The 26060-nt window shown below is 44.1% G+C and overlaps 1 protein-coding gene across 2 annotated transcripts in view; it reads left to right on the top strand.

Moving 5' to 3' along the window:
• The first annotated feature begins 8090 nt into the window (after window positions 1–8090).
• BTBD1 (BTB domain containing 1) overlaps window positions 8091–26060 on the top strand; it is a 39447-nt gene continuing 21477 nt past the window's right edge. Inside the window, exons 1-3 of one of the 2 annotated variants that reach the window (XM_045067286.1) lie at window positions 8091–8600; window positions 19112–19268; window positions 25689–25794. In XM_045067286.1, the coding sequence (XP_044923221.1) occupies window positions 8197–8600; window positions 19112–19268; window positions 25689–25794 (667 nt within the window). In that variant the 5' untranslated portion in view covers window positions 8091–8196. The remainder of the gene's footprint in view (window positions 8601–19111; window positions 19269–25688; window positions 25795–26060) is intronic. The other variant, XM_045067285.1, reaches the window with a different exon arrangement.

The following is a 26060-nucleotide window of genomic DNA, read 5'->3' on the forward strand; positions in this document are numbered from 1 at the left end:
GAGCCACCGAGACACCCCTTCTGAATCACTCTTACAATAAGTTATACTTCTATGCATTCTATGTTCATGTCCTTTGTTAAAGAAATGAGATGAGTGGTATTTGTCTTATTGATTTGTAAGGGCTCTTTATATGTGAAGGATACTTCCCTTTTCATAAAATTATATATTATACAAAAATTTTTCCTGGTTTTTTTTTTTTACTTCTAAGAATATTATGCTTTATTTGTAGATGAACAGAACTTTAACATTTTTATGTAGTTAAATCCACCAGTATTTGTATTTTATGGATATAGTCTTTGGTATTTTGTTTAGAAAAGCATTCCCCACCTCAAGACCAGATCATTTAACTTGCACTTCATTTTGGTTCTCTTATGTCTTAATGTTATTCTTTTTCTTCTTTATTTATGTCATCTTTTATATATGGATTTATTCTTTCAGGTATATATTTTGGTGTATAAAATGACATATAATCTAGCTCCAGTTAAAAAAATACATATGTGTGTGTGTGTGTGTGTACACACACACACACACATAAAACTGAACCTGTTTCTGGACTTCTTAGTCTGCTGTATTTGTCTGTTTATTTCTGTATCAGTAATGTATAATAGATAATATTTATTGATCACTTACCCTCTTGCCAGGCTGTCTGTTTTCCATATATTAATTTGATTAACTGTCCCATCAAGTCTTTGCAGAGGCAGTTTATTATGAAACGAATGAATCTAAGCTTCAGGGCCCTTCAGTTGCACAAACCTCCTCCCAGACCCTGGAGGGGGCTCTAGCAAGTTATAACACAGTGTTATATTTGGTAAAATTTGCAGAGTAAGATATTGCAATAACAGTTGGTTAAGAAACCACTGTTTCTGACAAATCTTCCTTCACAGTACCCCGATATCGCTGGGGAGGGGGGGCATTGGAATGGCCTCTGGCATTAAGGAGAAGCTGAGTCCAGAATACATTCAGGTAGGTTTAGTGGGATTTCCTTGTATGGTTACCAGTCAACTTTGCTCGATGCCCCTTACAGAAATAGCTTCCACAAATACTCCTCCTGCCTGTTAGGCCAACTTACCCAACATCATGGCACAGAAGTACAGAGCTGGAACACTTTCTCTTTTCATTTTTAAAGATTTTATTTTTAAGTACTCTCTACACCCAACGTGGTGCTATTCCAATATAAAAGGGTCCCTCTGGGACCCTCTAGCAGTATACAGTTAGTGAAGGAAAATAAGGTTAAAAATATATGGCAACAGAAACTAGCGCGCAGAATATTTTCTAGTCCACCAAAGTGTAAAATATGGTTATGAACACCTGGTCTAAAAAGAAGTCCTGGGCTCCTGGGTGGCTCAGTTGGTTAAGCCTCTGCCTTCGGCTCAGGTCATGATTCCACGGTCCTGGGATCGAGCCCTGCATTGGGCTCCCTGCTTGGCAGAGAGCCTGCTTCTCTCTCTCTCTCTCTCTCTCTCTCTGCCTCTCTGCCTACTTGTGATGTCTCTCTATCTCTCTGTCAAATAAATAAATAAAATCTTAAAAAAAAAAAAAAAGGAGTCCTCTCGTCAGGAATAGTCTTGATAATTCATTTATTATACTTAAAGATAATCATACTCTTTTGAAACAGGAATCATGCAAAATAACGTATATTGGAATGCCTGGGTTTGTGGGGCACAACTCTCTTGCTGTCCTGTTTAAGGATTGGCTACAGCTTGTACAGAAAAGAAACATCACGGAGGGTTAAGAGGGTTTCCCAGATTTCACGATAGTCCTGAAAATGTGTTTATTTTCATCAACAAGTTCTAAAACTCAAGAAACTTTGCTAAGTAGCCAATAATAGATTTTTTTTTATCCTGCTGGAGAAAAAATACAAATGATTTTTCATTTTTTTCCTCTAGAAAATGACACACCAAAATCATTTTCATGTGAAGCGACGATCAAAGGGTATGAAGCCAAAATGGCAGGGCGGAAAGAGTATTATAGAAATGTTTTAGGCAGTTATCTGGTAAAAAAAGATAATGTTATTTTTCTGGGTTTGTGCTATTTGTGATATTTTTTGGCTTTCTAAAAATGTGTGCTTTGTGGGTGCCTGAATGGCTCAGTTGAATAAGCGTCTGCCTTCAGCTCGGGTCATGATCCCAGAATCCCGGGATCGAGCCCCGCATCAGGCTCCCAGCTCCATGGGGAGTCTGCTTCTCCCTCTGACCTTCTCCCCTCTCATGCTCTCTCTCACAAATAAATAAATAAAATCTTTTTCAAAAAGTGTGCTTTGTTATGATTATCTCCTCAATTATAACTTCTTCTCATTTTTCTGGTAATTTCAAACAAAAATTTGAAAGGCTGGATGCAATGAAGACCCATACTCCAAATTTCTATTTGATTTTGCATTAATTTCTTGTGTAAGATTCAGACTCATAAAGCCTGTGTCTATGATATTATGATAGAGCTTTTATTATGATTTAATAATAAATTTACAGACAAGAAAACTGGGGCAGAGAGAGGACAAGGTCAACAGTTGAATACTACGTTGTCACGTAGGAGTATTGTCACACACTATAATGCCCTATTAAATTCTGCCTTATTTCAGTGTTTAGCTTATTTTAAAGATCTTATTTATTGGACAGAGAGAGAATACAAGCAAGGGGAGGAGTAGGAGGAGAGGGAAAAGCAGACTCCTCGCTGAGCAGGGAACTTAATCCCAGCACCCTGGGATCATGACCTGAGCCAAAGGCCAGACGCTTAACTGACTGAGCCACTCAGGCGCCCCTGTAGCTCATTTTACTTTTTTTTTTTTTAAGATTTTTATTTATTTAATTATTTTTCAGACAGAGATCACGAGAGGCAGAGAGGCAGGCAGAGAGAGAGGAGGAAGTAGGCTCCCTGCTGAGCAGAGAGCCTGATTCGGGGCTCTATCCCAGGACCTGGGACCGTGGCCTGAGCCAAAGGCAGAGGCTTTAACCCACTGAGCCACCCAAGCGCCCCTATTTTTTTAATCTTTTTTTTTCACCGGACCATATAACTTGGACTGCTTCCGTATCAGTACATATCATACTGCCTCATTTATTTTCCCATATAACTTGGACTGCTTCCGTATCAGTACATATCATACTGCCTCATTTATTTTCCCTTCCATAAGGAGAGGCTCACGCGGAGAGAAGCCAGGGTTCTGGGTCCTTCTGGGTCCTCTACTCCAGCTGAGCTCCCAGACAACAGCCCGCATCAACTTGCAGCCACAGGCATGAGCCCTGGAAAGGGATCTTCTAGACCCCAGTCAAGCCACCCCAGATGATTCTGGGTGAAGCAGACATGAGTATTCCCTGCTAGGCCCTGCCCACGTTGCAGATTCATGAGAAAAACAAGTAACTCTTTCAAACTATTGGGTTTGGGCCTGGTTTCTTACACAGTAATATATACCCTGAATAACACCCATGGAACTACTACCAGTTCTAGATAAAGAAAATTTCTGTTAACCCAGAAGTTTCCCTCATCTACCCTCCTGGCTACTGTAATTTAGCCAGGTCTTTCTCTCTTTTTTTTGAAAGATTTATTTATCAGTTTGAGAGAGAGAGAGAATGAGCAGGGGGTCAAGCAGAGGGAGAGGGAGAAGCAGACGCCCCACTGAGCAGGGAGCCTCATGCGGGGCTGGGTCTCACAACCTCGAGATCACGACCTGAGCTGAAATGAAGAGTTAGACATGCAACCGACTGAGCCACCCAAAAAGATGGAAATTGCCATCTTCTCATTACAGATAAAACTGTCATGATATCCATGTACTTATGTCATTTCACCAAGATGGGAATATATTTAAATCAGATCAATACCCAAGAGGGAAACTATTATGTCAAAGAATATATGGCGACGTCTTTTTGATACTAGGCTTGAGATGTCTGTAGTGGAGGTAATAATTACCAGTGCCATTTCTTTATATTGAGCTACCTCTGAATTATTTGAATAAATTGTACTTAGTTGTGGTTAATTATGCCTCCACTAGTGCCAAATGTGATTTGCTGTTACCATATTTGAGATTCCCATAGACTATCCATCTATGTGTTTGGTTGATGTCTGTCTGTCTATCTGTAGCTTCCTTCCTGTGAGCTGTCTCAGGGGTAAGTATCAGAGCCAAGGTCATAATGTGAATTTGGAACCCATCCTCTAAGCTTTCGATAATTTATTTAGCATCTGTTCTTTGAACATTTGAAGACACTTTGCTCCCAACTGCATGGCCTGGGAAGATTTCCACAAGGTATTAAGTTTAAAAAAAAAAAAAATCAAGCTTCAGAAACAATATGAAACTGTTCTGATTTTTTTAATTGTATTTATGGGTTTATGTGCTTGGATAGGCAGGTAGACAGAGAATGCTCTTAATTAAGTATACAAGAAATAGTCTAAAAGTGTACATACCAAACAGATAATGACCAATAGTGACCCTTGCTGAGCAGCTACACAAGAAAGAAAGGCACGAATTGTCAGTCTCCACCTGTACCTTGATCTCTATATATGCTTTTATAAGTTGTTTGCATTTTACTTTTCTCGGGAGGTACAACTTACATGTAGTAGAGGACACAAGTCCCAAGTAGAAAGCTAACATTAGTTTGCATATGTGAATACTTAGAGCCTACTGTCTTTGCTAAAGACGATTTAATAAGGTCTCCAGTCCCACGTGGCTCTCTCACAATGTGGCTGACCCCTCCCCCATCAAAAGTCGAATCCAAGCCCCTTCCTTTTGAACCTGGTCAGAACTTTGTGACCACCTCTGTGGGGAGGTGAAATTCTATGTGGCTGTCAAGCCTAGCACATAGACGGAGATAGAACCTCTTCCTGATGCGCTCTCTGTCTCTATCTCTCTCTCAGACCACCATGTGCCCTTGGAGCCACCATGCTGTGAGGAAGCCCCAGTCACACGGAGAGGCTCACGCGGAGAGAAGCCAGGGTTCTGGGTCCTTCTGGGTCCTCTACTCCAGCTGAGCTCCCAGACAACAGCCCACATCAACTTGCAGCCACAGGCATGAGCCCTGGAAAGGGATCTTCTAGACCCCAGTCAAGCCACCCCAGATGATTCTGGGTGAAGCAGACATGAGTATTCCCTGCTAGGCCCTGCCCACGTTGCAGATTCATGAGAAAAACAAGTAACTCTTTCAAACTATTGGGTTTGGGCCTGGTTTCTTACACAGTAATATATACCCTGAATAACACCCATGGAACTACTACCAGTTCTAGATAAAGAAAATTTCTGTTAACCCAGAAGTTTCCCTCATCTACCCTCCTAGTCAACCATCCAGTGGAAGGTAATCACTATTCTGACCCCTAGCACCACGTCTTAGTTTTGCCAGTCGTGAAGTTTCATATAAATGGAATCGTGATGTATTTTCATGTGGCTCTTTAGCTCAATAAGTAATGAAATTAATCCACATTGTTTCAGGATTAAGGTTTGTTCTTTTTCATTCATCGTATAACTATACCACCATTTATGTACTCTACTATTGAGAATCACTGGCCATTTATGATGAGCAAAGCTGCTAGGCACACTTCCGTATTTTCTTTGGATTTACATATGTCTTAGTTTTTGTTGGGATTATACCTAGGAGTTCAACAGCCAGAGCTTTTGTGGTGTGGTAGTTTTGAAACATGTCCATAAATTCTCTGATACCCCTTGGAATCTGGATGGACCAGATTACAGATTAGCATATGTAACTAATGGAATGCAGTGGATATGACCTTGCATGACTTCCAGGCTATGTCCAAAAGAGTGATGCAGTTCTACCTGGTTTTCTTGGGACACTTGCTCTAGGAAGTATCCAGCCAGTGTTTCTTCACATGCTGCCCCACCTCTTTCCTGTTCCCCTTCTAATACTGCAATATATATTAGTCCTTTCTCATACGATTCACAGACATACATTCTTTTCTATATTTTCTGCCCTTTTCCCTGTATTTCAATTTCAGCCTCTACTGACTTGTGTTCTAGTTATAGTCATCATCTGCTCTGCTCTACTTGGCTATTAAACACACATTATTTAGGTATTAATGTGTTTATAGTATTTTTTTTTCAGGTTAGGAGCCTCCACTTTCATGGATTAAATGTTGAAATTCTCCATCTTTCTTCTATTTTCCTGATCATATCAAACATGGTTGTTTTAACGTCCTTGTCCGATAAATCCAATATCCGAACCATCCACAGATCTGATTCTCTTGTCTATTCTTGGTCCTCCTCTGTCTCTCCTGCCTCTTTAGCATGCCTCATAATTTTTTTTTAAAGATTTTATTTATTTATTTGACAGAGAGAAATCACAAGTAGATGGAGAGGCAGGCAGAGAGAGAGAGAGGGAAGCAGGCTCCCTGCTGAGCAGAGAGCCCGATGCGGGACTCGATCCCAGAACCCTGAGATCATGACCTGAGCCGAAGGCAGCGGCTTAACCCACTGAGCCACCCAGGCGCCCCAGCATGCCTCATAATTTTAATCCCCCCCCCCCACAACATTGTAGAAGAAAAAAATGTTGACTTTCTGGATGATATATCTTGATTTATATGATTTAGTCTCTTTATGGCAGCTTGTACAGAGCACCTTGAACCTGTCAAAGATTGGCTGTAGCTAATTAATTTTTCTCTAACTACTGGTGTGTAACCCCTACTTCTAGAGCATGGCCCTTTGGGATCTCAGCCAGAAGTCTCTTGTCTTTACGAAAGCTCCTCCATCTGGGTGGGACCTGAACTTACAAGCTCAGTGAAATGGTAAGAAAATTAAGGAGGGTGAATTGGGTACTGGTCTTTTAAATGCAGTGGAAATCAATTCAGCTGGAGGAAGGAGATGCTTGCCGCAAAGCGGGAAGTTCAACAACATGCTGCCCACCTCTTCGGACTCTGGGATTAGAAGCAGGAATCAGTGCCCAGAGCCCAGATATTTGGAGGGCAGGTTCCTTTTGCCCACGTGGCTCCCACAGGCCGGGTGCAGCTGTCTCCCTTCCATGTGGCTGGGGTTGAGGGATGAGTGGCTGCTTCTGTGCACAGAACTGAAATCGACAGAAATTAACAGCAGTGTCTAGTCCAAATCTTCCCCTAAATGACCAGCCTTTAACAGGCTCCAGAAAGCCAAAATAGCCACATCAGACAGACCCTGCCAGCAGCTGCTGTCTAGGAGGGGAGACAGATTCCTGGGGTTTCCTCCTCTGCCACCTTCCCAGAATCCTGTACTTCATTTCATTACTTCCACTTTCGCAGAAAGAGTGGTTTTGGCTATACTTTAGCTTGAACTCAGCGTTGATTGCATTCCACAAGTTTTCATACACAGCGTCCTCATATTTTCTATTAAATTATAATTATTGTTGATAATGCGGCCTCTACTATATGACCTCTGGTACATTTGAGAGATTGTGGGTTTTTTCTGATATTTAAAATATTGTTGTTTATTATTTTTGGTGGGCACCAAAGCAAGGTTTGAGTGATATCAAGGTGATGGTACAGAGTTCCCAGGGAGGGAAGGGACCCAAAAGTGTTGCCCTAAAATAGTGTTAATTTTTAGCAATGGATTGTAAAACGTTAAAAAAATAGTTCCGTGATCCACAGTGACAGTCACTGAGACACTAGAGCAGAAGAATGTGGGCTGCTGGATCTGGAGGGGTCCAAGATTCGCCCGTCTCCGGAGGGGTGACTTGGAGATTACTGGGGAAGGGAGGCCGTGGGTCATCCTGCCGCCCTCCGAAGCGCTCCCTGGCTGAGGCCTCGGGGCCTCCCATTTCCACGGGAAACTCCTGAAGGGACAGCCCAGGAACCTGCCCCTGGGATACGTGGGAGGCGCTGGAGCTGATGATGAGGGGCCCGAGGCGAGGACGGGCGCTCCGGGTCGGAGGAGACGCAGGGGCTTGTGCGTCGGCCCTCCCGGGGAGGGGTGCACCGGGCGCGGAAAACGCCGCCCTGCGTGCCGCGAAGGACTCCACGCTGCGCCGGCCCGGCTCGGGCGGTCGCGCGCGCTCCCGCATCCCCGCGTGGCGAGGGCGCGCGCCCGGTAGCCGCGAGCGGGGCGGGGCCGGGGAGGGGCGGGGCGGGGCCGGGGAGGGGCGGGGCCGGGGGCGGGACGGGGCCGGGGAGGTGCGCGGCCGCCGGAAGCGCCTTTCCCGGAAGGCACCGAGGCGGCGCCGGCCTCCGGGGGCGGCGTCGGCGATGGCGGCTGAGCGGCGGGAGCTCTCTGCCTAGCCCGAGGAGCCGCGCCGCTGGAGGATGGCCTCGCTCGGGCCGGCCGCTGCGGGCGAGCAGGTGCCGGGGGCCGAGGCGGAGCCGGGCGCCGCGGGGCCTCCGTCGCCGCCGCCGCCGCCGTCCTCTCTGGGGCCCCTGCTGCCCCTGCAGCGGGAGCCGCTGTACAACTGGCAGGCGACCAAGGCGTCGCTGAAGGAGCGCTTCGCCTTCCTCTTCAACTCCGAGCTGCTGAGCGATGTGCGCTTCGTGCTGGGCAAGGGCCGCGGCGCCGCGGCCGCCGGGGGCCCGCAGCGCATCCCCGCGCACCGCTTCGTGCTGGCGGCCGGCAGCGCCGTCTTCGACGCCATGTTCAACGGCGGCATGGCCACCACGTCGGCCGAGATCGAGCTGCCGGACGTGGAGCCCGCCGCCTTCCTGGCGCTGCTGAGGTGAGCGGCTCCCCGCTGGCCGCGCGCGCCGGCCTGTCGCCTCCGGGCCGCCGGCGGTCGGGGCAGCGTCCCGCGTCTGCGGCCGCTCAGCGAGCCCGTCGGGTGCGCTCCGGGCGTGGGGCCCGGCCTCGGGGCTGGAGGAGCGGCGGCGCCGCGGCGGGGCCCGCTGACGTCGTTTTGTGTATGCTTTTGCCGAGGAGAGCGGGAGAGCGGAAAAGTCGCGTGCGACCGAGGGCCTTTGTGTGTGTCTGAGGTCCTGACTCGGTTTCGCTCTTAGTGTGTGTGAGTGGTGGGGCCGGGGGAGGGGAGGACCGGGACGGGTAGGCGCGGCCGTTCCTGCCGCCGCGGTTCTGCGGACAAGGTCACATTCGCTTAAAAGCGAAGCCAGCCTCCCGTGTTCTTAGGAGTTTGCTTTCGGCTTACTGGGGGGTAACACACTGACTCTGATGAATTGTGGTGAACGGGAGGGAGCCAGTCGCTTGGCATTATTAGCTTGTATTTACGAAAGTCCGGCTGGGGAGCTGTAGGTGGTGTTTTCCACACTTTTGCAAGTGGGATCGGGGCCCGGAAAAGTCAAGTGACTGGCCAGGGTAACAGCAACCTCATAAGGAAGACCATGCGTGCTTCATTACATCGAGAGGGTTTTAGCTGCCTGACGACAGTGTGTCCCCAAAGTAACACAGTCTTGGTTGGTACAGAGGCAGAAAACAGACCACTGAACGGGCACATAGTCGACGAAGGCTCAAAGCTCAATCAGGGAGCTCAGTGGGAAGCTGACTATAAAGTTAAACCAAGTAGAAAATACCAAGATCCCATAAATAAATGGATAAAGGGCAGGATAGATAGGTAGAGAAAAATATAGCTAATGAACAAAGAATGTTTAACCTCAGTAATTAAAGAAGTGGAAATTAAAAGCAAAGCACTTTCTCTCCCAATATTTAACTTTTTCTAAAAGATTGTATATAGGGGGGCGCCTGGTTGGCTCAGTGGGTTAAGCCTCTGCCTTCAGCTCAGGTCATGATGTCAGGGTCCTGGGATCAAGTCCCGCATCAGGCTCTCTGCTCAGCAGGGAGCCTGCTTCCTCCTCTCTCTCTGCCTCTGCCTACTTGTGATCTCTGTCTGTCCATGAATAAATTTAAAAAATCTTAAAAAAAAAAATGATTGTATTTAGGGGCGCCTGGGTGGCTCAGTGGGTAAAGCCTCTGTCTTCGCCTCAGGTCATGATCCCAGGGTCCTGGGATCGAGCCCTGCATCAGGCTCTCTGCTCAGAGGGGAACCTGCTTCCCTCTCTCCTCTCTCTCTGTCTGTCTCTCTGCCTACTTGTGATCTCTGCCTGTGTCAAATAAATAAATAAAATCTTTAAAAAAATTATATTTATTTGAGAGAGAGAGAGCAGAGTAGGGATGAGGGACAGAGGGAGAGAGAGGGGGAGAAGCAGCCTCCCAGCTGAGCAGGAAGCCCAATGCAGGGCTCAATCCCAGGAACTCAGGATCATGACCTGAGCCCAAGACAAATGCTTAAGTGACTGAGCCACCCAGGAGCCCCACCTCAGTATTTTAGAGATCTGTTGGAAGAGCCCTAAGGTGGTGGTAAAATAGTTTGACACTGTAGATTCCCCCCACCCAGTATTCAAGTACTGTACAAAATGTTGTCTATAAAAATGTTTACGGCTGGATTATTGCAGTAGAGAGGAAGTAGTCAGCTGGTCGGAATGGTTAGATACCAGTGATGGGCACTCCATGCAGGGTAATGCCACCGAGTGTGATACTGAGGAATACTAGGCGATACTGTTAACATAGGAAGTGTGTATGATACATAGCATTGAAGCTGTGTGTGCTGGGAATAAAACAGAAGGAACAGAACCAGGCGCATACCCAGAGGTATGGAGAGAAGGAAGCGCACCCGAATGCTACCTGAAGCGTATTGGAGTGGTAAGATGATAATTGCCTTTTTGTCCTTCTTTTTGTTTCATATATTTTCTGCAGTTTAGTGAAATTATATTTATAAAGACAGAGAAAAAAGCCAGCTTAAGAGCTGGGATCTAGGTCTTTTGGTTTTGGTTTGGCATTGACAGGAGGATTGGTTTTTCTAGACTATAGGTATCTAAAGGGATTTGTTGGTCTACCTGCATTGCATCCTGGAGTGCTTGTTAAATTTGCAGATTCTTCCTCCCTCTTTGAAGGATTGTAATGTTTAGAGGTGGGGCCTTGAGAGCATTTTTTAATATTCTCTGTAAATAGGGCGCCTGGGTGGCTCAGTGGGTTAAGCCGCTGCCTTCAGCTCAGGTCATGATCCCAGGGTCCTGGGATCGAGTCCCACATCGGGCTCTCTGCTCAGCAGGGAGCCTGCTTCCTCCTCTCTCTGCCTGTCTCTCCGACTACTTGTGATTTCTCTCTGTCAAATAAATAAATAAAATCTTAAAAAAAAAATTCTCTGTAAATACTAATAATACCAGCTAAATCTGAGAGCCACTGATCTAAAAAGACTGTCGAGTTCTTTCCTTTAAAACTAGAGTGGGTAGAGTAAGAACGAAGAGGGGAAAATGTTTAGTTGGTATTTTCACTGAAGCTGGTGGTCACTCAATCCTTTCCTGTCAATAGAAGGTAAGTGGATTAATTTTAAAGTCCTTGAAATTTTCCTGTGTTCAGCGTGGTCCTGGTTTTTGTCCTTCTTCAGATTCCAGTCATTGTTCTGTTCTGAAATGATATCTGGCCTGATTGTTACATGATACCTGGACCGAAAGGTATTGGCCGGCGGTGGAGCATAGATGCTGTCCTTACTATTGTGTGACAAACAGATGTCTCCTAGTTTGTACTTGCTGAGTGGGGAAAACAAGTTAGCTTGGGCCTATTTTTATTATGTTTACAGATTGAATTAGTTACGTTAGTTACGTTATAAAAACCTGCTTGTTTTGATCTGCCTGACCTTGAACTGATGTTCTTCGTTGTTTGTTTGAGAAACGCTGTGTGCCCTTGTGCCAGTCCCCGTTTCAGATGTCGGATTCAGCAAGGAACAAGCAAAAGTCCCTGCCCTCAGGTAGTTTATAATCTAGCAAGGAGAAGCAAAGATAAAATGTCAAGTACTGATAAATATTTTAAAGAAAAATGATCAGACTGTGAGGGTAGGAGCATTCTAAGCAAGGCAAAGCATGTCTGAGGTCCTAAATTTCTCCTGCTGGAGGAACTTCAAGAATAAACCAGTGCTGTTTGAGCAGAATGAATTGGGGAAAAAGTGGTAGAAAATGAGTTCCAAAGGAGAGGCTAGACAAGGTTGTGCAGGGCTGGATAGTCTATGGAAGGACTTTGATGTGTGGTGAGAAACTTTTGGAGAGTTTTCAGTGTGGCTGTGATATGATCTGATTTACATTTTTAAAAACTCATTTGGGCAATTGTTTGGAGATTAGACTGGGGAGGAAGTACAATGGGCAGCAGGGAGTTGAATTAAGACACTTTTGCAGTATTCCAGGCAAGAGGTATGCTACTGGGTTGTATCTACCAGCTTGGGAGTGATAGATGGGTAAAAAGTGGTCAGACTGTGGATAGCTGATTGACCTTTGAACCACATGAGTTTGAACTACATGGGCTTATGTATATGTGGATTTTTTCCCCCACCAAATGCAGTATAGTACTGTAAATGTATTTTCTCTTCCTTAGGATTTTCTTTCTTTTAAAAAAAAAAAAAAAGACTTTATTTGAGAAAGAGAGAGAGACAGGATGAGTGAGAGGGAGAGAAGCTGAAGCAGACCTCACACTGAGCACAGAACCGAACATAGGGCTTGATCCCACAACCACAGAGATCATGACCCAAGCCGAAACCAAGAGTCCAGTGCTTTACTGACTGAGCCACCCAGGTGCCCCAATGCATTTATTTAAAAAAAAAATTGTTTTTTTTTAAAGATTTTATTTATTTATTTGAGAGAGAACATGAGCGAGGAGAAGGTCAGAGGGAGAAGCAGACTTCCCATGGAGCTGGGAGCCTGATGTGGGACTCGATCCTGGGACTCCAGGATCATGACCTGAGCCGAAGGCAGTCGTCCAATCAACTGAGCCACCCAAGCGCCCCTATTTTAAAAAATTTTTTAAGATTTTATTTACTTGTTTGAGAGAGAGGGAGAGAGAGAGAGAACACGCACAGGCAGGGATAGGGGTAGAAGGAGAGGGAGAAACAGATTGCTCGCCGAGCAGCCCCGATGTGGGGCTCCATCCCAGGACCATGACCCAAGCCAAACCCAGATGCTTGAACAGCTGAGCCACCCAGGCACCCCTTCTTCCTTTGGATTTTCTTGATGACATTTTCTTTTCTCTAGCTCACGCAATTGTAAGAATACAGTATATAATAATACAACATAAAATAGAATGTGTTAATTGTTATCGGTATGTCGTCTGATCAACAGTAGGCTATTAGTAAAGTTTTGGGAGAGTTACATGCAGGTTTTCAGCCGTTTGGAGGGAGGGGGATAGGGAGTGGAGGCCATGCCCCTAATGGCAGTGTTGTTTAAGGGTCAACTGCATTTTGTAAAGGTAGAACCAAGAAGACTTCTAAGGCTTATCTAAAAGAGTACAGCCAGAAATATGAACCTGGAGTTGAGGGAAGAGCTTCTTGCTGAACATAAATTTGAAAGCTAAGAGTGAATGGTCTTTAAACCATAAGACCAAATGGGGTCACCTAGGGAGGGGATGCGGTTGTGAAAAGAGGTGCCAGGATGAGCCCTGGGGACCTCCACCGTGTGGAGGTGTAGCTGAGGAGACTAAGATGACACAGACACTGCTGTCAGTGAATTAGATTGGAAAGCAAGGAGCCTGGGATCTTGAAAGTCAAAGTTGAAGGAAGTGTTTAAACCAAGAGGGTCTTGAAAGTCAAGTTGAAGAAAGTGTTTCAACCAAGAGGGAGTCCCTTAATGAATGAGTCAGTAGTGATCCAAAGGTTCTTATGCACGATCTTATAGTTTCTGTAATTTTTTTTTTTAAGATTTTATTTATTTATTTGACAGAGAGAGATCACAAGCAGGCAGAGAGGCAGGCAGAGAGAGAGGAGGAAGCAGGCTCCCTGCTGAGCAGAGAGCCTGATGTGGGGCTCGATCCCAGGTCCCGGAGATCATGACCTGAGCCGAAGGCAGCGGCCCAACCACTGAGCCACCCAGGCGCCCCTAGTTTCTGTAATTTAAGATCAAGTTTTTGCCATAGTTTTTTGAAATTTTTACTAAATATAACCTAAATTAGGTTAGAAAACCTTTAATCTTTAGGGTGGGGGAAAAGGAGTAGTTTAACGACATATCATTTCTCTTGCGCTCTCATCCTTAAAGGTAGTGAATGAGGGCTGAAAGGTTCATTTTAAAATACAAAGAATTGGGGTACCTGGGTGGCCCCAGTTGGTTGAGCATCTGACTCAGTTTCACCCCAGGTTGTGATCTCAGGGTCTTGGGATCACCCTCAGCATTGGACTCTGCACTCGGTGGGGGTTCCGCTGGGGTTGCTCTCTCTCCATCTCCCTCTGGCCTTCCCCACAGCGCACGCATACTCTGTCTTTCTCTCAAATAAATGGATAAGTCTTTCTAAAAAACAAAAACCTGTGGTAATTGATTAATTTTTAATTATATTTTATAAACCTTGGCTTTTTTTTATTATAGCCATTTTAATAATTAAATAGAAGATAAGAAACATATAAGTAAAATATGAACCAACATGGTTCCTGGATTTTTAAGTAGTCTGTTTTCTCATTAGAGGTGAGTATGGTTCCTCAGTTGTGTTACATAGAAACTTGTACTGAATTGTCTAGTCACTTAACACGTACTGATTAATGCTTAGCCATGTGCCCACACCGAGCTGGGTATTGTAGAAAAATGCACACAAAGTATGGGAAACACAGAGATCCATTTCTTACTTTTTTTTTAATTTTAAGATTTTATTTATTTGACACAGAGAGCGAGAGCACAGGTAGGCGGAGTGGCAGGCAGAGGGAGGGAGAAGCAGGCCCTCCACTGAGCACAGAGCCCGATGCGGGGCTCGATCCCAGGATCCCAGCATCATGACCTGAGCCTAAGGTAGCCGCTTAACCGACTGAGCCACCCAGGGGCCCCCCATTTCTTATTGTTAATAGAACATCATTTATAACTTGCATTGCTCCAAAAAGAATTTAAAATATCTTAAAAAAACACAAAGGTAAGAAATAAAGCCAAGATGAAGCTAATATAAAAATGCATGCTGTAGGCAAGCTAGAAATTTAATTTTTTTAAAAGGTTATTTATTTCTCACAGATCACAACTAGGCAGAGAGGCAGGTAGAGAGAGAGGTGGGGGAAGCAGGCTCCCTGTTGAGCACAGATTCCCAGATGAGGGGCTTGATCCGAGGACCCTGAGATCATGACCTGAGGTGAAGGCAGAGGCTTAACCCACTCAGCCACCCAGGTGCCCCTAAATTTAATTGTTTTAAAGATTTTATTTATTTGACAGAACAAACATAAGTGGGGGGATCGGCAGAGGGAGAGGGAGAAGCAGGCTCCCCACCAAACAGGGACCCCAGTGTGAGGCTCATTCCCATGGCTCCTGGATCATGACCTGAGCCAAAGGCAGATGCCTAATCAACTGAGCCACCGAGCACCCCTACAAATTTAATTTTAATTGTTTAGCAGCTAACGGAGAAAGAGAAACCTAGCTAGTCAGTACAATTCATAGTGTTTGTCAGGTTAAAAATAAAACAAAGCATCTGCTTAGTGAATGCACAACTCTGTCTGATAATCTGACCAACAAGAAAATGCTTGTGAGGTTTGCTCATAAAGAAGGCATTACTGAAGTCAATAGTATCCTTAGTCTGTCTTTAGATGTAAATGTTTCTTTAAAATATTCCTTGCTATAAGCTAAAGGTATATTACCAAAGTGGAATTTAATAAAAGCAGTTTGAATGGGGGTGTGTGTGTGTGTGTATCTCAAATAGAAGAGCCTAAAAACAATTCTCTCTTGTTCCTGGCGTGTTCTTCCCCCCGTCTTGTCATCCTTTAGTCTTATCTCAAGCAGACGTTTCTCCAGGACGGTTTTGCAATCTCCCTGACAGAGCGCCTGGTTACAGACGCCTGTGAGACCGGGTCCTTCAGCTCTGTGGGGTTTGTCTCCTTGTTGCCGCCGCACATGCAAAGGCAAACGGTGATAACGGCCCCGTGTTTCCGCTCTTTATTTTATAACTCTGGTATTTTGCCTGAAAAAAAAAAAAAATTAAAGCAGATGTAAAGATTCTTTCTACCTTGCCCTTTAAATTAAAATGTCACAGGTTTCTGACTCAAGAAGGGAACGGAGCATGCAGTAGGCCTTCTCTTAAACCTGATAGAGTGATGGGGAAGAGGGAGATGGGGTGGGAGCCAACTGTGGAAAAGGGACAGAGCAGTTGAGAGTGTGCTGCTGATGAAAGGGAGGGGGTGACAGGACCCCAGAATCCAGAGCTCGGGGAGCTGCAGCTGGCTTCCCTGGCAGACCCCCCCCCCCCCCGCCATCCCCCAGTGGTTCTAGGCCAGGGCTGGTAGGGAGATGTGTGAAATGAGAAGGTGGAGCTAAAATGTGGCAATTAATTTTTTTTATAAAGATTTTATTTATTTGAGGGGCACCTGGGTGGCTCAGTAGGTTTAGAGCCTCTGCCTTTGGCTCAGGTCATGATCCTGGGGTCCTGGGATCAAGCCCTGCATTAGGCTCTCTTCTCAGTGGGGAGCCTGCTTCCCTTCCTCTCTCTTTCCACCTGCCTCTCTGCCTACTTGTGATCTCTTCTGTCAAATAAACAAAATCTTAAAAAAAAAAAAAAGATTTTATTTATTTGAGAAAGAGAAAGCAAGAGATCGCACTTGAGCAGAGGGGGAGGGTCAGAGTGAGAAGCTGACTCCCCGCTGAGCAGGGAATCTGATGCTGGACTTGATCCCAGGACCCTGGGACCATGACCTGAGCCCAAGGCAGCCGCTTAACTGACTGAGCCACCCAGGTGCCCCCGGGGGAGTTAACTTAAAGCTTGCTTATAGATGCACCCTCAGCCAGCTCTTGCAGACTAACTGCTAGTGACAGCCTCCTGGCAGGCTCTTCTTAAAGAAATTGAACAAACTGCCTGGGAGAGCTTAGGGACTCTAGAGTCATGGCATTAGGGGATCCCAGGTGCCAGTCAACAAGCCTCCCACATACACAGAGCTCTCAGCCAGCCCGTTCGCTTTGGGGGTGGTTTTCCCTGGAGAGTAGGCCCATCTACACAGCAGCAAGGAAAACCTAGACCGGCTGCGGGAACACCAAACTGGAGACCACCATTGATCATTAACGTATGAGGGCATGAGAATGTGAACCACGGAGACCAAGAGCAGCTGATCCTCGGAACTGGGAACAAAAGGGAACCTGAAACACTCTGGTTAATACCACCTTGGAGACTTGAAGACGTTTTTGCACCCATGAAACCAAGACAGAGTGCTGTGGAGGAGAAAAGGAATGACTAAGAAGCAGGAATTCTTAGAAACATGAACATGTGTTACTGGGGAGAACAGAAGGCCAGAAGACAACGGCACGGACATCTTCTAAAACAGAGGGAAACAGCAGAGAGGAAGAAATGAAGCAACATAAAAATAAACAGCCAACATTTGCCGAGGCTGAGTACTTGTCAGGCACTATTTAAAACACTTCATTTTTTTCAGTTTATACTAATCCTCACGAGAGCATGATGAAGGAAATGCTGTCACTCTCTTTTCAGAAAGGAGAAACGATGATAGCTTGTTTCTAGTCTCAGAGCTGGCAGTGATGGGACGGGCTCAAACCCGAGCCTGAGGTCCTGAGAACACTTAGCTCTCACCTGGGGGGCCTGCCAGTCTCACCCTGGAAGCAGGCCTGGGCCCAGAAGCGGCGCGTTCTCTGATAGGCAGTTTCCCCACCTTCCCTGTGCAGGGTAATAGCCACTGCCTGCCTTGTGGGAGGGTTGAATCAACAAATCAACAAATGTTGATTTTCTCTCTCTCTTTTCTGTTCATCCCCCTTCCCCTGACTGTAAGCGATGACACCTTACTTGCTTTTTAATTCCCTGTACTCATCACAAAGTGGCACGTAACTTTAAGGTAAATATTATGAGGGTAGTACAGCCAGTTGACTTGACTCTCTAAAAAGGTTTTGGGGGAAAATTTTTTTTAAATGGTGTGATCCTGAGAATCAGCAACCCTCACTTTGAAGGCTGAGGAGAATGAGAATGAACAGTCTCGGCTAGAGATAGTTGTAAGCACAGAGATATTGTTAGAGGAGCACAGGCATTTGGTTAGGGCGACAGACTGGAGGCTCTCATGGGCTGGGGTTTCATCTTGGGTGGTGATAATGGAGACAGGAATGAAAGAAGAGGAAGTGGAACAGTAGAGGGTGGGGACAGGAGTTAGAACTTCCTTCACTCCAGTGTAATAGAGGGTTCTGAGACATGTTAATGGGTTTTCTTATTTTATGACTTGGATCCTAGCAATATACATATAATTACTCTGATGTCTTTAGTATCACTAAGATGCAATTTTTAGAAGATTTATTTATTTGAGAGAGAGAGAGAATCTTAGCAGACTCCCTGCTAAGCACGGAGCCCAATGTGGGGCTCAGTCCCATGGCTGAGATCATGACTGAGCTCGAATCAAGAGTCAGAAACCCAACCGACTGAGCCACCCAGGCCACCCAGGCGCCTCACTAAAATGCAATTTTTATTCTTCATGCCATCCTTCTCTACGGCCCTCCGCTCCCGGCTTCCTGTATATAGTTGAGAACTGGGCAGTACACACAGGGTCTCTGAGGAGCCACAAAAGAGGCCTAAAGTTGGTAGGCAAAAGCTGCAAGATCTCTCAAGAACTGTCCAGGCTTTCGCTGAGAATCTTCTGCCTTGTTTGCAGTTCTGTGAAGGTGATCTGTCCAGCAGTCTAACAGAAGCAGCGAACTGGGAGGAGGCAGTATCAGACTGATAGTGTTTTGAGAGAAAATTAAACCTAGATACCCAAAAACACAAAACAACATGAGTCATTTATGATATTATTAAATTGTTTTATTCCTCCAAAGACTCATTGTGCTAGTTTGGGAATAACAATGAAAGGTTAAAAGATGCCCAGATTAACAAGACACCATTATCAGGAAATAAATGAATGTTTTGTCATCTAGAGATGTGAACTTCAGCTACCTGTACATTTGTTTAAATGAACATCCTTTGGTGAAGGAGATGTTAGTAAACCATTGCTGCCCTGAACTGCAGTGGGGTGCTAAAAGACCTCTGAAAATTTGGTTTTAAGAGAGATGGGTCTGTCTTGAGATCTCACTTAACTTCAGTTTTGTTAGTAAAATGGAGACACTACCTACCTCTCGGGCCTGAGTAAGAATAAATGAGATGATGTATGTGCAAATGCCCTATGGCCTACAAAGTCTCCTATCAGGTTGTTGTTGGGTTTGCTCATTATCTTTTAAGATATTCCTCAGAGGTTTCACTCTGATGGATTGATTGCTTATCTAAAATATTAATGGCCATCTCTGTCAATTCCCAATTGCTTTCCAGATTTCTGTATTCAGATGAAGTTCAAATTGGCCCGGAGACAGTTATGACCACTCTGTATACTGCTAAGAAATATGCAGTCCCAGCCCTGGAAGCTCATTGTGTGGAATTTCTCACCAAACATCTTCGGGCAGATAATGCCTTTATGTTACTTACTCAGGTAAGTAAATGTAGCTAATAGCTAATTTTAAAGATTGAGTATAACTACATATGAGTATTTCATATTTCCTGGAGAATTAGTTCTAGATCATAAAGTATATGTAATTATTTTTATAGTACCATTCAGGGAACTATATCAGATTCATAATGTTTTTATAATAGAAAAGCAAATTAAAGTCCATACAGTATCATATAGGTAAAGAAATGAAGCCTTACGTAAGTAGACTCAAAGATACAGTTCTTTATGGTTGGAGTTGGAATAAGCATCCACTGTTGTTCTTGGTATGATTTGAGAGTATGATAATAGCATGAGGTTTTCTGGACATCTTTGGTCTTAATTTTTGTTGGATCTGGAATAAAGATTGAGGTTGCAAGTCCAGAAAAGTTCTAAGATTTACTGTTTTTGGACTTAATCGGAAAGCTTGGAGGAGTTAGAATTTAAGATTTATATGAAATACTCTTTCTCTGATATATAAACATTTTCACTAAATGGCAGTATATATACAGAAAAGTACACATTCCCGTAAATACACAGGCTGATGGATTTTCACATACTGAACACATCTATGGAAGCATTAACCAGTCTTTACCATATTATTTGGCATTTATTAGGTGCCTGTAACCTGAGCTTTATACTTTAGCTATAAATAAATCACTGTTTTTCTCTTTAGACAAAGTTATAATACCCTTACATGAATTGTTTTAAAAATTCCAAGATAAGGGTGGTTGGGTGGCTCAGTCGTTAAGCGTCTGTTTGCCCTCAGCTTGGGTCATGATTCTGGGGTCCTAGGACCGAGCCCCGTGTCGGGCTCCCTGCTCTGCGGGAAACCTCCTTCTCCTTCTCCACTCCCCTTGTTCGTCGTGTTCTCTTTCTCGCTGTCTCTCTGTGAGATACATAAATAATATCTTTAAAAAAAAAATTATAAGCTAGCCTATAGCCATTTGTTAAGGACTGAACTATGTCTCCAACAGAATGTGATCTTATTTGGAGATAGGGTCTTTACAGGGGTAAGCAAGTTAAAATGAGGACAAAGAAAAAAAAATTGTAAGCTGATAATATGTAATTCTATTGAGTATTAGTGCTGGACCTACTGACAGATGTCCCTTAGCTCAACCCTTTCATTTTCCAAATGGAAAAACTAAAACCTGGGCTGCTGAACTGCAGGCTAGCTGGGGCCGGAGCCCCAAGCTCAGGGTTTCTGGCCTTGCAACTGTTCTGTTGCATAGAGAATGTCTGGTGCCACCTTTTATTGTTGGTTTTTTTCCCATCTTCTGTCATCAGACATGTGTAGTTATGGAAGAAAGAACATGCTGACATATGGACGTAATCTCAGAACCGATGTCTGTATATAGTCCGCCCAGCACTGAGCTAGTTGCTTTGCATGTATCAGCGCATTTACTTACTGCAGCAAGTGATAGAATTATCACGGTTATGTGCATTCCAGCTCGGCTGTAATTTACTATTATCCCCTTTTGGACAATGAAGAAATGAAAGCTCAGGGAAGTATCTTACTTAACGTTAGACAGCAAGTGGTAAAACGAAGATCGTAGCCTTCAGCCGGTGGTGGTGAAGGTGCGGCGTATTGATGGCGTGACGGCAGCAGAGCGCACTGGGTGACGCCTGTGCGCCAGCCCCTCGTGTGCTGTCTTGGCAGTAACTTTTGGGAGGCGCAGGTGTTCTAGGGGAGAGTTTTCTTACTGTCCCCATTTTATGGTTAAGGAGATAGAGGCAGAGAGACATGAAATAACCAAGGTCATAGAACTATGAGGCAGTGTCTCCCTACATTTCTTCCTCTTCTGAGTATGTGATGAAAATCTAATACGGCAGTTGATATTCCTAAGATTCTTTTTATGTTCAAGGCTTTTAAGGTATGTGGAGAGGATCACTTAATTACTTTTATTTTAAAAGTTGAGTGAAAAATCAGAAACCAATAAACTAAACCGTGAGCACAGGACAGTTTCTAGTTCAGGTCCAGGGTGAAACCTGAGTCTGGATTTCTCACGAGCTTTCAGAGCACCCCGGTGCTTCTGAATCACACTTTGAGTAGTAAAGGTTAACGCGTGTCACTAGGAGAACAAAAAGGAACTTTTCAGTGCCCTGTTGGTCTGAGAACCCAGTAGTACTATTGCACATTTTCATTGGTGGCGTCATGTGACTTAGCCCACAAAGTGTCATGTGAATTTCTTATTTCAGCCAAGTGAGTCATTTGAACTGAACATGTTCATTTATTTGAGAGGACCTGTGCCAGCTTCATGCTAACACAAAAGGCCAGTATGCTGTACCAGTATGGGTTAGACAGGGGAAAACATTTTTTATGAAGTGAAGCAATCATACTGATATTTTTTCAGAGATAATGCCAGACCCAAACTAAATTTTGGGAAAATGTATTTTACTCTAAGTAGCAACAATAGATCCCATAGGAAACTTAATATTGCCTGTGTAACCTGAGGAGTAACTGAAATATTGCTATTCTGAATAAAAACAATTTTTACCAAAGACTGAAACACAAGTTTTTACGTAAACACTAACTAAAAATATAGTTGAGTTGGCCCGTTAAAATACTTCCTGATATTAGAATTTCATTTGATAAAAATGTACTAGTTTCCATATTTTAAAAATGCATGAACTATGATCCTAGACTGGATCCTCTTCCGGAAGGAAAAGTGTTATAAAAAAACAGTAGTTTGGGGCCCATGTGTGGTGCAGTTAGTTAAGTGACCACCTCTTGGTTTCTGCTCAGGTCATGATCTCAGGTTCATGAGATTGAGCCCTGGGCCAGCTCCGCAGTCGGCTTGAGGTCTGCTTCAGTGTCTTTCTCCCTCTCCCTCTGTCCCCCTGCCCCCTGCTCCCCTGCACATGCATGTGCGCTCACTCACTCTCAAAAAAAGGTCTGTTGGCAAAATTGAAATATAGTAGATAAAAATATTACACGGTTATTTACCAAAGTTAATCACTATGGGTTATATAGGAGAATATTCTTATTCTTAGGAAATACGTACTGAAGTATTTAAGGGTAAGGGCAGGGATGTGTGTCATTTATTCCTGAACAGTTTGCCTCAAGTACACATGCAGACACTATACATTGCCTGTTTTCTTACACATTATTATCCCATTTATATATGTATGTATAAATACAAATATGTATAGATATGAAATGTGTCTGTGTGTGTAGAGAGAGTGCAGATGATGGAACAAGACAAGTAATATTTAGATGGGTAAATCTGGGTAAAGGTGTATGGGTGTTCTTTTCACTTGCAGCTTTTCTGTAAATTTGAAATATTTCTTTTTTTTTTTGAAAGTATTTCTAAATTTAAAAAATCTAAGAGAAAATTACAAGAAATAGAGTTAATTTTATCCTCCTAGATCAGATTTTTTTTTTTTTGTGGAAAATTTGACTAAGCAAATTAATACAAGGCCAATATATAATCTAGGAATAGCATTTTCAGACATGTTCGAGTATTCTATAATTTTAAGAAATATTCTACTGACTTAACATACATATTTTATATATGTAAATATATATCATGTATTATGTATCTTTTTTTTTTTTAAGATTTTATTTATTTATTTGACAGATACAAGCAGGCAGAGAGGCAGGCAGGGAGAGAGGGGGAAACAGGCTCTCCACTGAGCAGAGAGCCCGATGCGGGGCTCGATCCCAGGATCCTGGGATCATGACCTGAGCCGAAGGCAGAGGCTTTAACCCACTGAGCCACCCAGGCGCCCCTATCTTTTATTTTTTTAATAAAGATTTTATTTTAGAGAGAATGAGCGAGCAGGAGGGGTGGCACAGGGAGATGGAGGGTGAGACTCTCAGGGAGACTCCCCACCACATGCCTAGCCTGATGTGGGGCTCGATCTTATGACCCTGAGATTGTAACCTGAGCCAAAATCAGGAGTCGGGCTCTTAACTGATTGAGCCACTCTGGTGGTCCCATATATATATCTATTTTAAATTTAATCCACTGCTTTCATTGGTCTCTACTTTCCCCCATAAAACACAAGATAATGGTTGAGTTTAGGGACGTTTATTATTCTGTGGCATCTGAGTTACTGAATCCCTTGAAAATGGATTTTACGGGACGCCTGGGTTGGTTAAGCGGCTGCCTTCAGCTCAGGTCATGATCCCGGCGTCCTGGGATCGAGTCGCATATCGGGCTCCCTGCTCAACGGGGAGCCTGCTTCTCTCTCTGTCTCTTCCTGGAACTCTGCATGTGCTCGCTCGCTCTCTCTGACAAATAAATAAATTAAAAAAAAAAAAAAAGAAAATGGATTTTACTTTATAAATAAATGAAGACTCATCAGCCATGTCAGGTAATGCTTAGTTAATTGGCAGTATTGTCAGCAGGATTCTGCCTGACCCGGGGTGAATATTTCTGTGTGCTTTGTGTTTGTCCATACTGTTAAATGTAAATAGATCTGACCCTAGGCCAGGCTGAAAGCTTGGTCATCAGCATACCTATTATCATCACATCTTTTTTCAGCATTTTTTTTTTTTTAAGATTTTATTTATTAGGGAGAAAGCATGAGCGGGGTGAGGGCCAGAAGGAGAAGCAGATTCCCTGCTGAGCAGGAAACCCCCCCCCCCACCCCAAATGTGGGGCTTGATCCTGGGACTCCAGGATCATGACCTTACTTCAAGGCAGACACTTAACCAACTGAGCCACATAGGTCCCCCAGTGTCAATGGTTTTTATTTATTTATTTTTTGATATTATTTATTTATTTGACAGACAGAGATCACAAGTAGGCAGAGAGGCAGGCAGAGACAGAGGGGGAAGCAGGCTCTCCACTGAGCAGAGAGCCCGATGCAGGGCTCGATCCCAGGATCCTGGGATCATGACTTAAGCCGAAGGCAGAGGCTTTAACCCACTGAGCCACCCAGGTGCCCCTGTCAATGGTTTTTAAATCTCATTTGAGTTTGGATTTTCTGCCCCTTTCCTCCACGACTGACTTTTAAATTTGTTGTTGTTTGGTTTTTTTTTTTTAAGATAATACTTATTTATTTGACAGAGAGAGAGATCACAAGTAGGCAGAGAGAAAGGAGGAAGCAGGCTCCCTGCTGAGCAGAGAGCCTGATGCGGGGCTCGATCCCAGGACCCTGGGATCATGACCTGAGCTGAAGGCAGAGGCTTTAACCCACTGAGCCACCCAGGTGCCCCTAAACTTATTTTTATTTTTGTGTTCTTTTGCTTTTGTTTTTATTTTATTTTATATTATTTTAAAGAGTAAGGAACCCAGGATAGGGGGAAGAGAGAGAGAGGGGATTTTTTTAAAAAATATAATTTATTTATTTATTTGACAGAGAGAAAGATACCACAAGCAGGCAGAGAGGCAGGCAGAGAGAGAAGGGGAAGCAGGCTCCCCACCAAGCAGAGAGCCCGATGCGGGGCTCGATCCCAGGACCCCAAGATCATGACCTGAGCCGAAGGCAGAGGCTTAACCCACTGAGCCACCCAGGCACCCCAAGAGATAAAGGATTTTAAGCAGGCTCCATGCTCAGCACAGAGCCCAGTGTGGGGCTGGATCTCACGACCCTGTATTATGAGCTGAGCCAAAAGACACTTAACTAACTGAGCCACCCAGGTGCCCCAAACTTTTTTTTTGTTAATTATAATATGCACCCTGATTAACCACATTATCAGCTTGACTTATGACTTCTTAAAGCCCAGATAGCTTTTTTTGGACTCCTATAGTGTAGTTCTGCTCAATTTATGCTGGGGCTTCTTTTGTTTGTCAGTGTTTGTAGGATTTGTTCATATCATTGTACGTGGCTGTAGCTCGCTCTTGTGTAGGATTCGGTCCTGGGACTATATGCTTTTCTGTTGTTGGGCCTGCTTTTCCCTCAGGCACCCAGAGTTTGCATGCTCTGAAACTCTTGTACTTCATTCTCTCTCCACAGTCAAGATGGAAATGGAAGGGGAAAAAATCTGTTTGTATTGGTATGCTTGATAGTTGCTACCATTTGGTGAAAATATCCTAAAACTTGGATTTAAATAATGACTTTACAGTATAACTAGTTAGATCATGTTAGGCAAGTCAGTATACCTTTTGATCCACATCTGGAAAATGGGATGATTCTGTCTGCCTCATCTAACCTAGAGTGTTTGGTAATGATCAAAATAAGTATAAGAACCAGGCAGTATGTATATATAGGAGCATATGAAAAGAAAAGTAACAAGGTTGCCAGTGGTAATGTGAACTTGTTGTCTAAGCAAGGCATTTGTGCTTTTGGCTTTTCATTTCTGGCTACAGAATGGAAAGTTTTAAAAATAGGTACACATTATAATGGTATTTAAGATAGGTGTTTTACATGATTAGCAGTTATAACTATAACTGTTTGCAGAGTTAACTTTGAATATGTATGGTCTGAAAGTAAAATAACTATGAAAATAAAATAACTATCTTTTTGTATGTTTAGGCTCGATTGTTTGATGAACCTCAGCTAGCTAGTCTTTGTCTCGACACGATAGACAAAAGCACGATGGATGCGATCAGCGCAGAGGGCTTTACCGACATTGATATCGGTAAGTGCGCCCGTGGGCGGGCTGTGCCGCCTACAGACGGTTACGCAGTGTCAGTCAGCCTCACTGCCGGGTGGGCTGTTATTGTAAAGTGGCACTTTGTACCAAATTGGGTAAGTCTGTCTCTTAAGAGTGCTGCTTTATTATAGTGATATATTCCTAAAGGTCATCTCTACTTACAACCTCGTTAAAAAAAAAAAAAAAAAGCATGGCATTGTGCAACATTATAGTTGGGTCATTGACATACAGAGTGAGATGTGATTTTTCTT

Source organism: Mustela putorius, unplaced genomic scaffold (genome assembly GCF_011764305.1).
Source record: "Mustela putorius furo isolate JIRA1106 unplaced genomic scaffold, ASM1176430v1.1 tig00003875_pilon_pilon_pilon, whole genome shotgun sequence".
Lineage (NCBI taxonomy): Eukaryota > Metazoa > Chordata > Mammalia > Carnivora > Mustelidae > Mustela > Mustela putorius.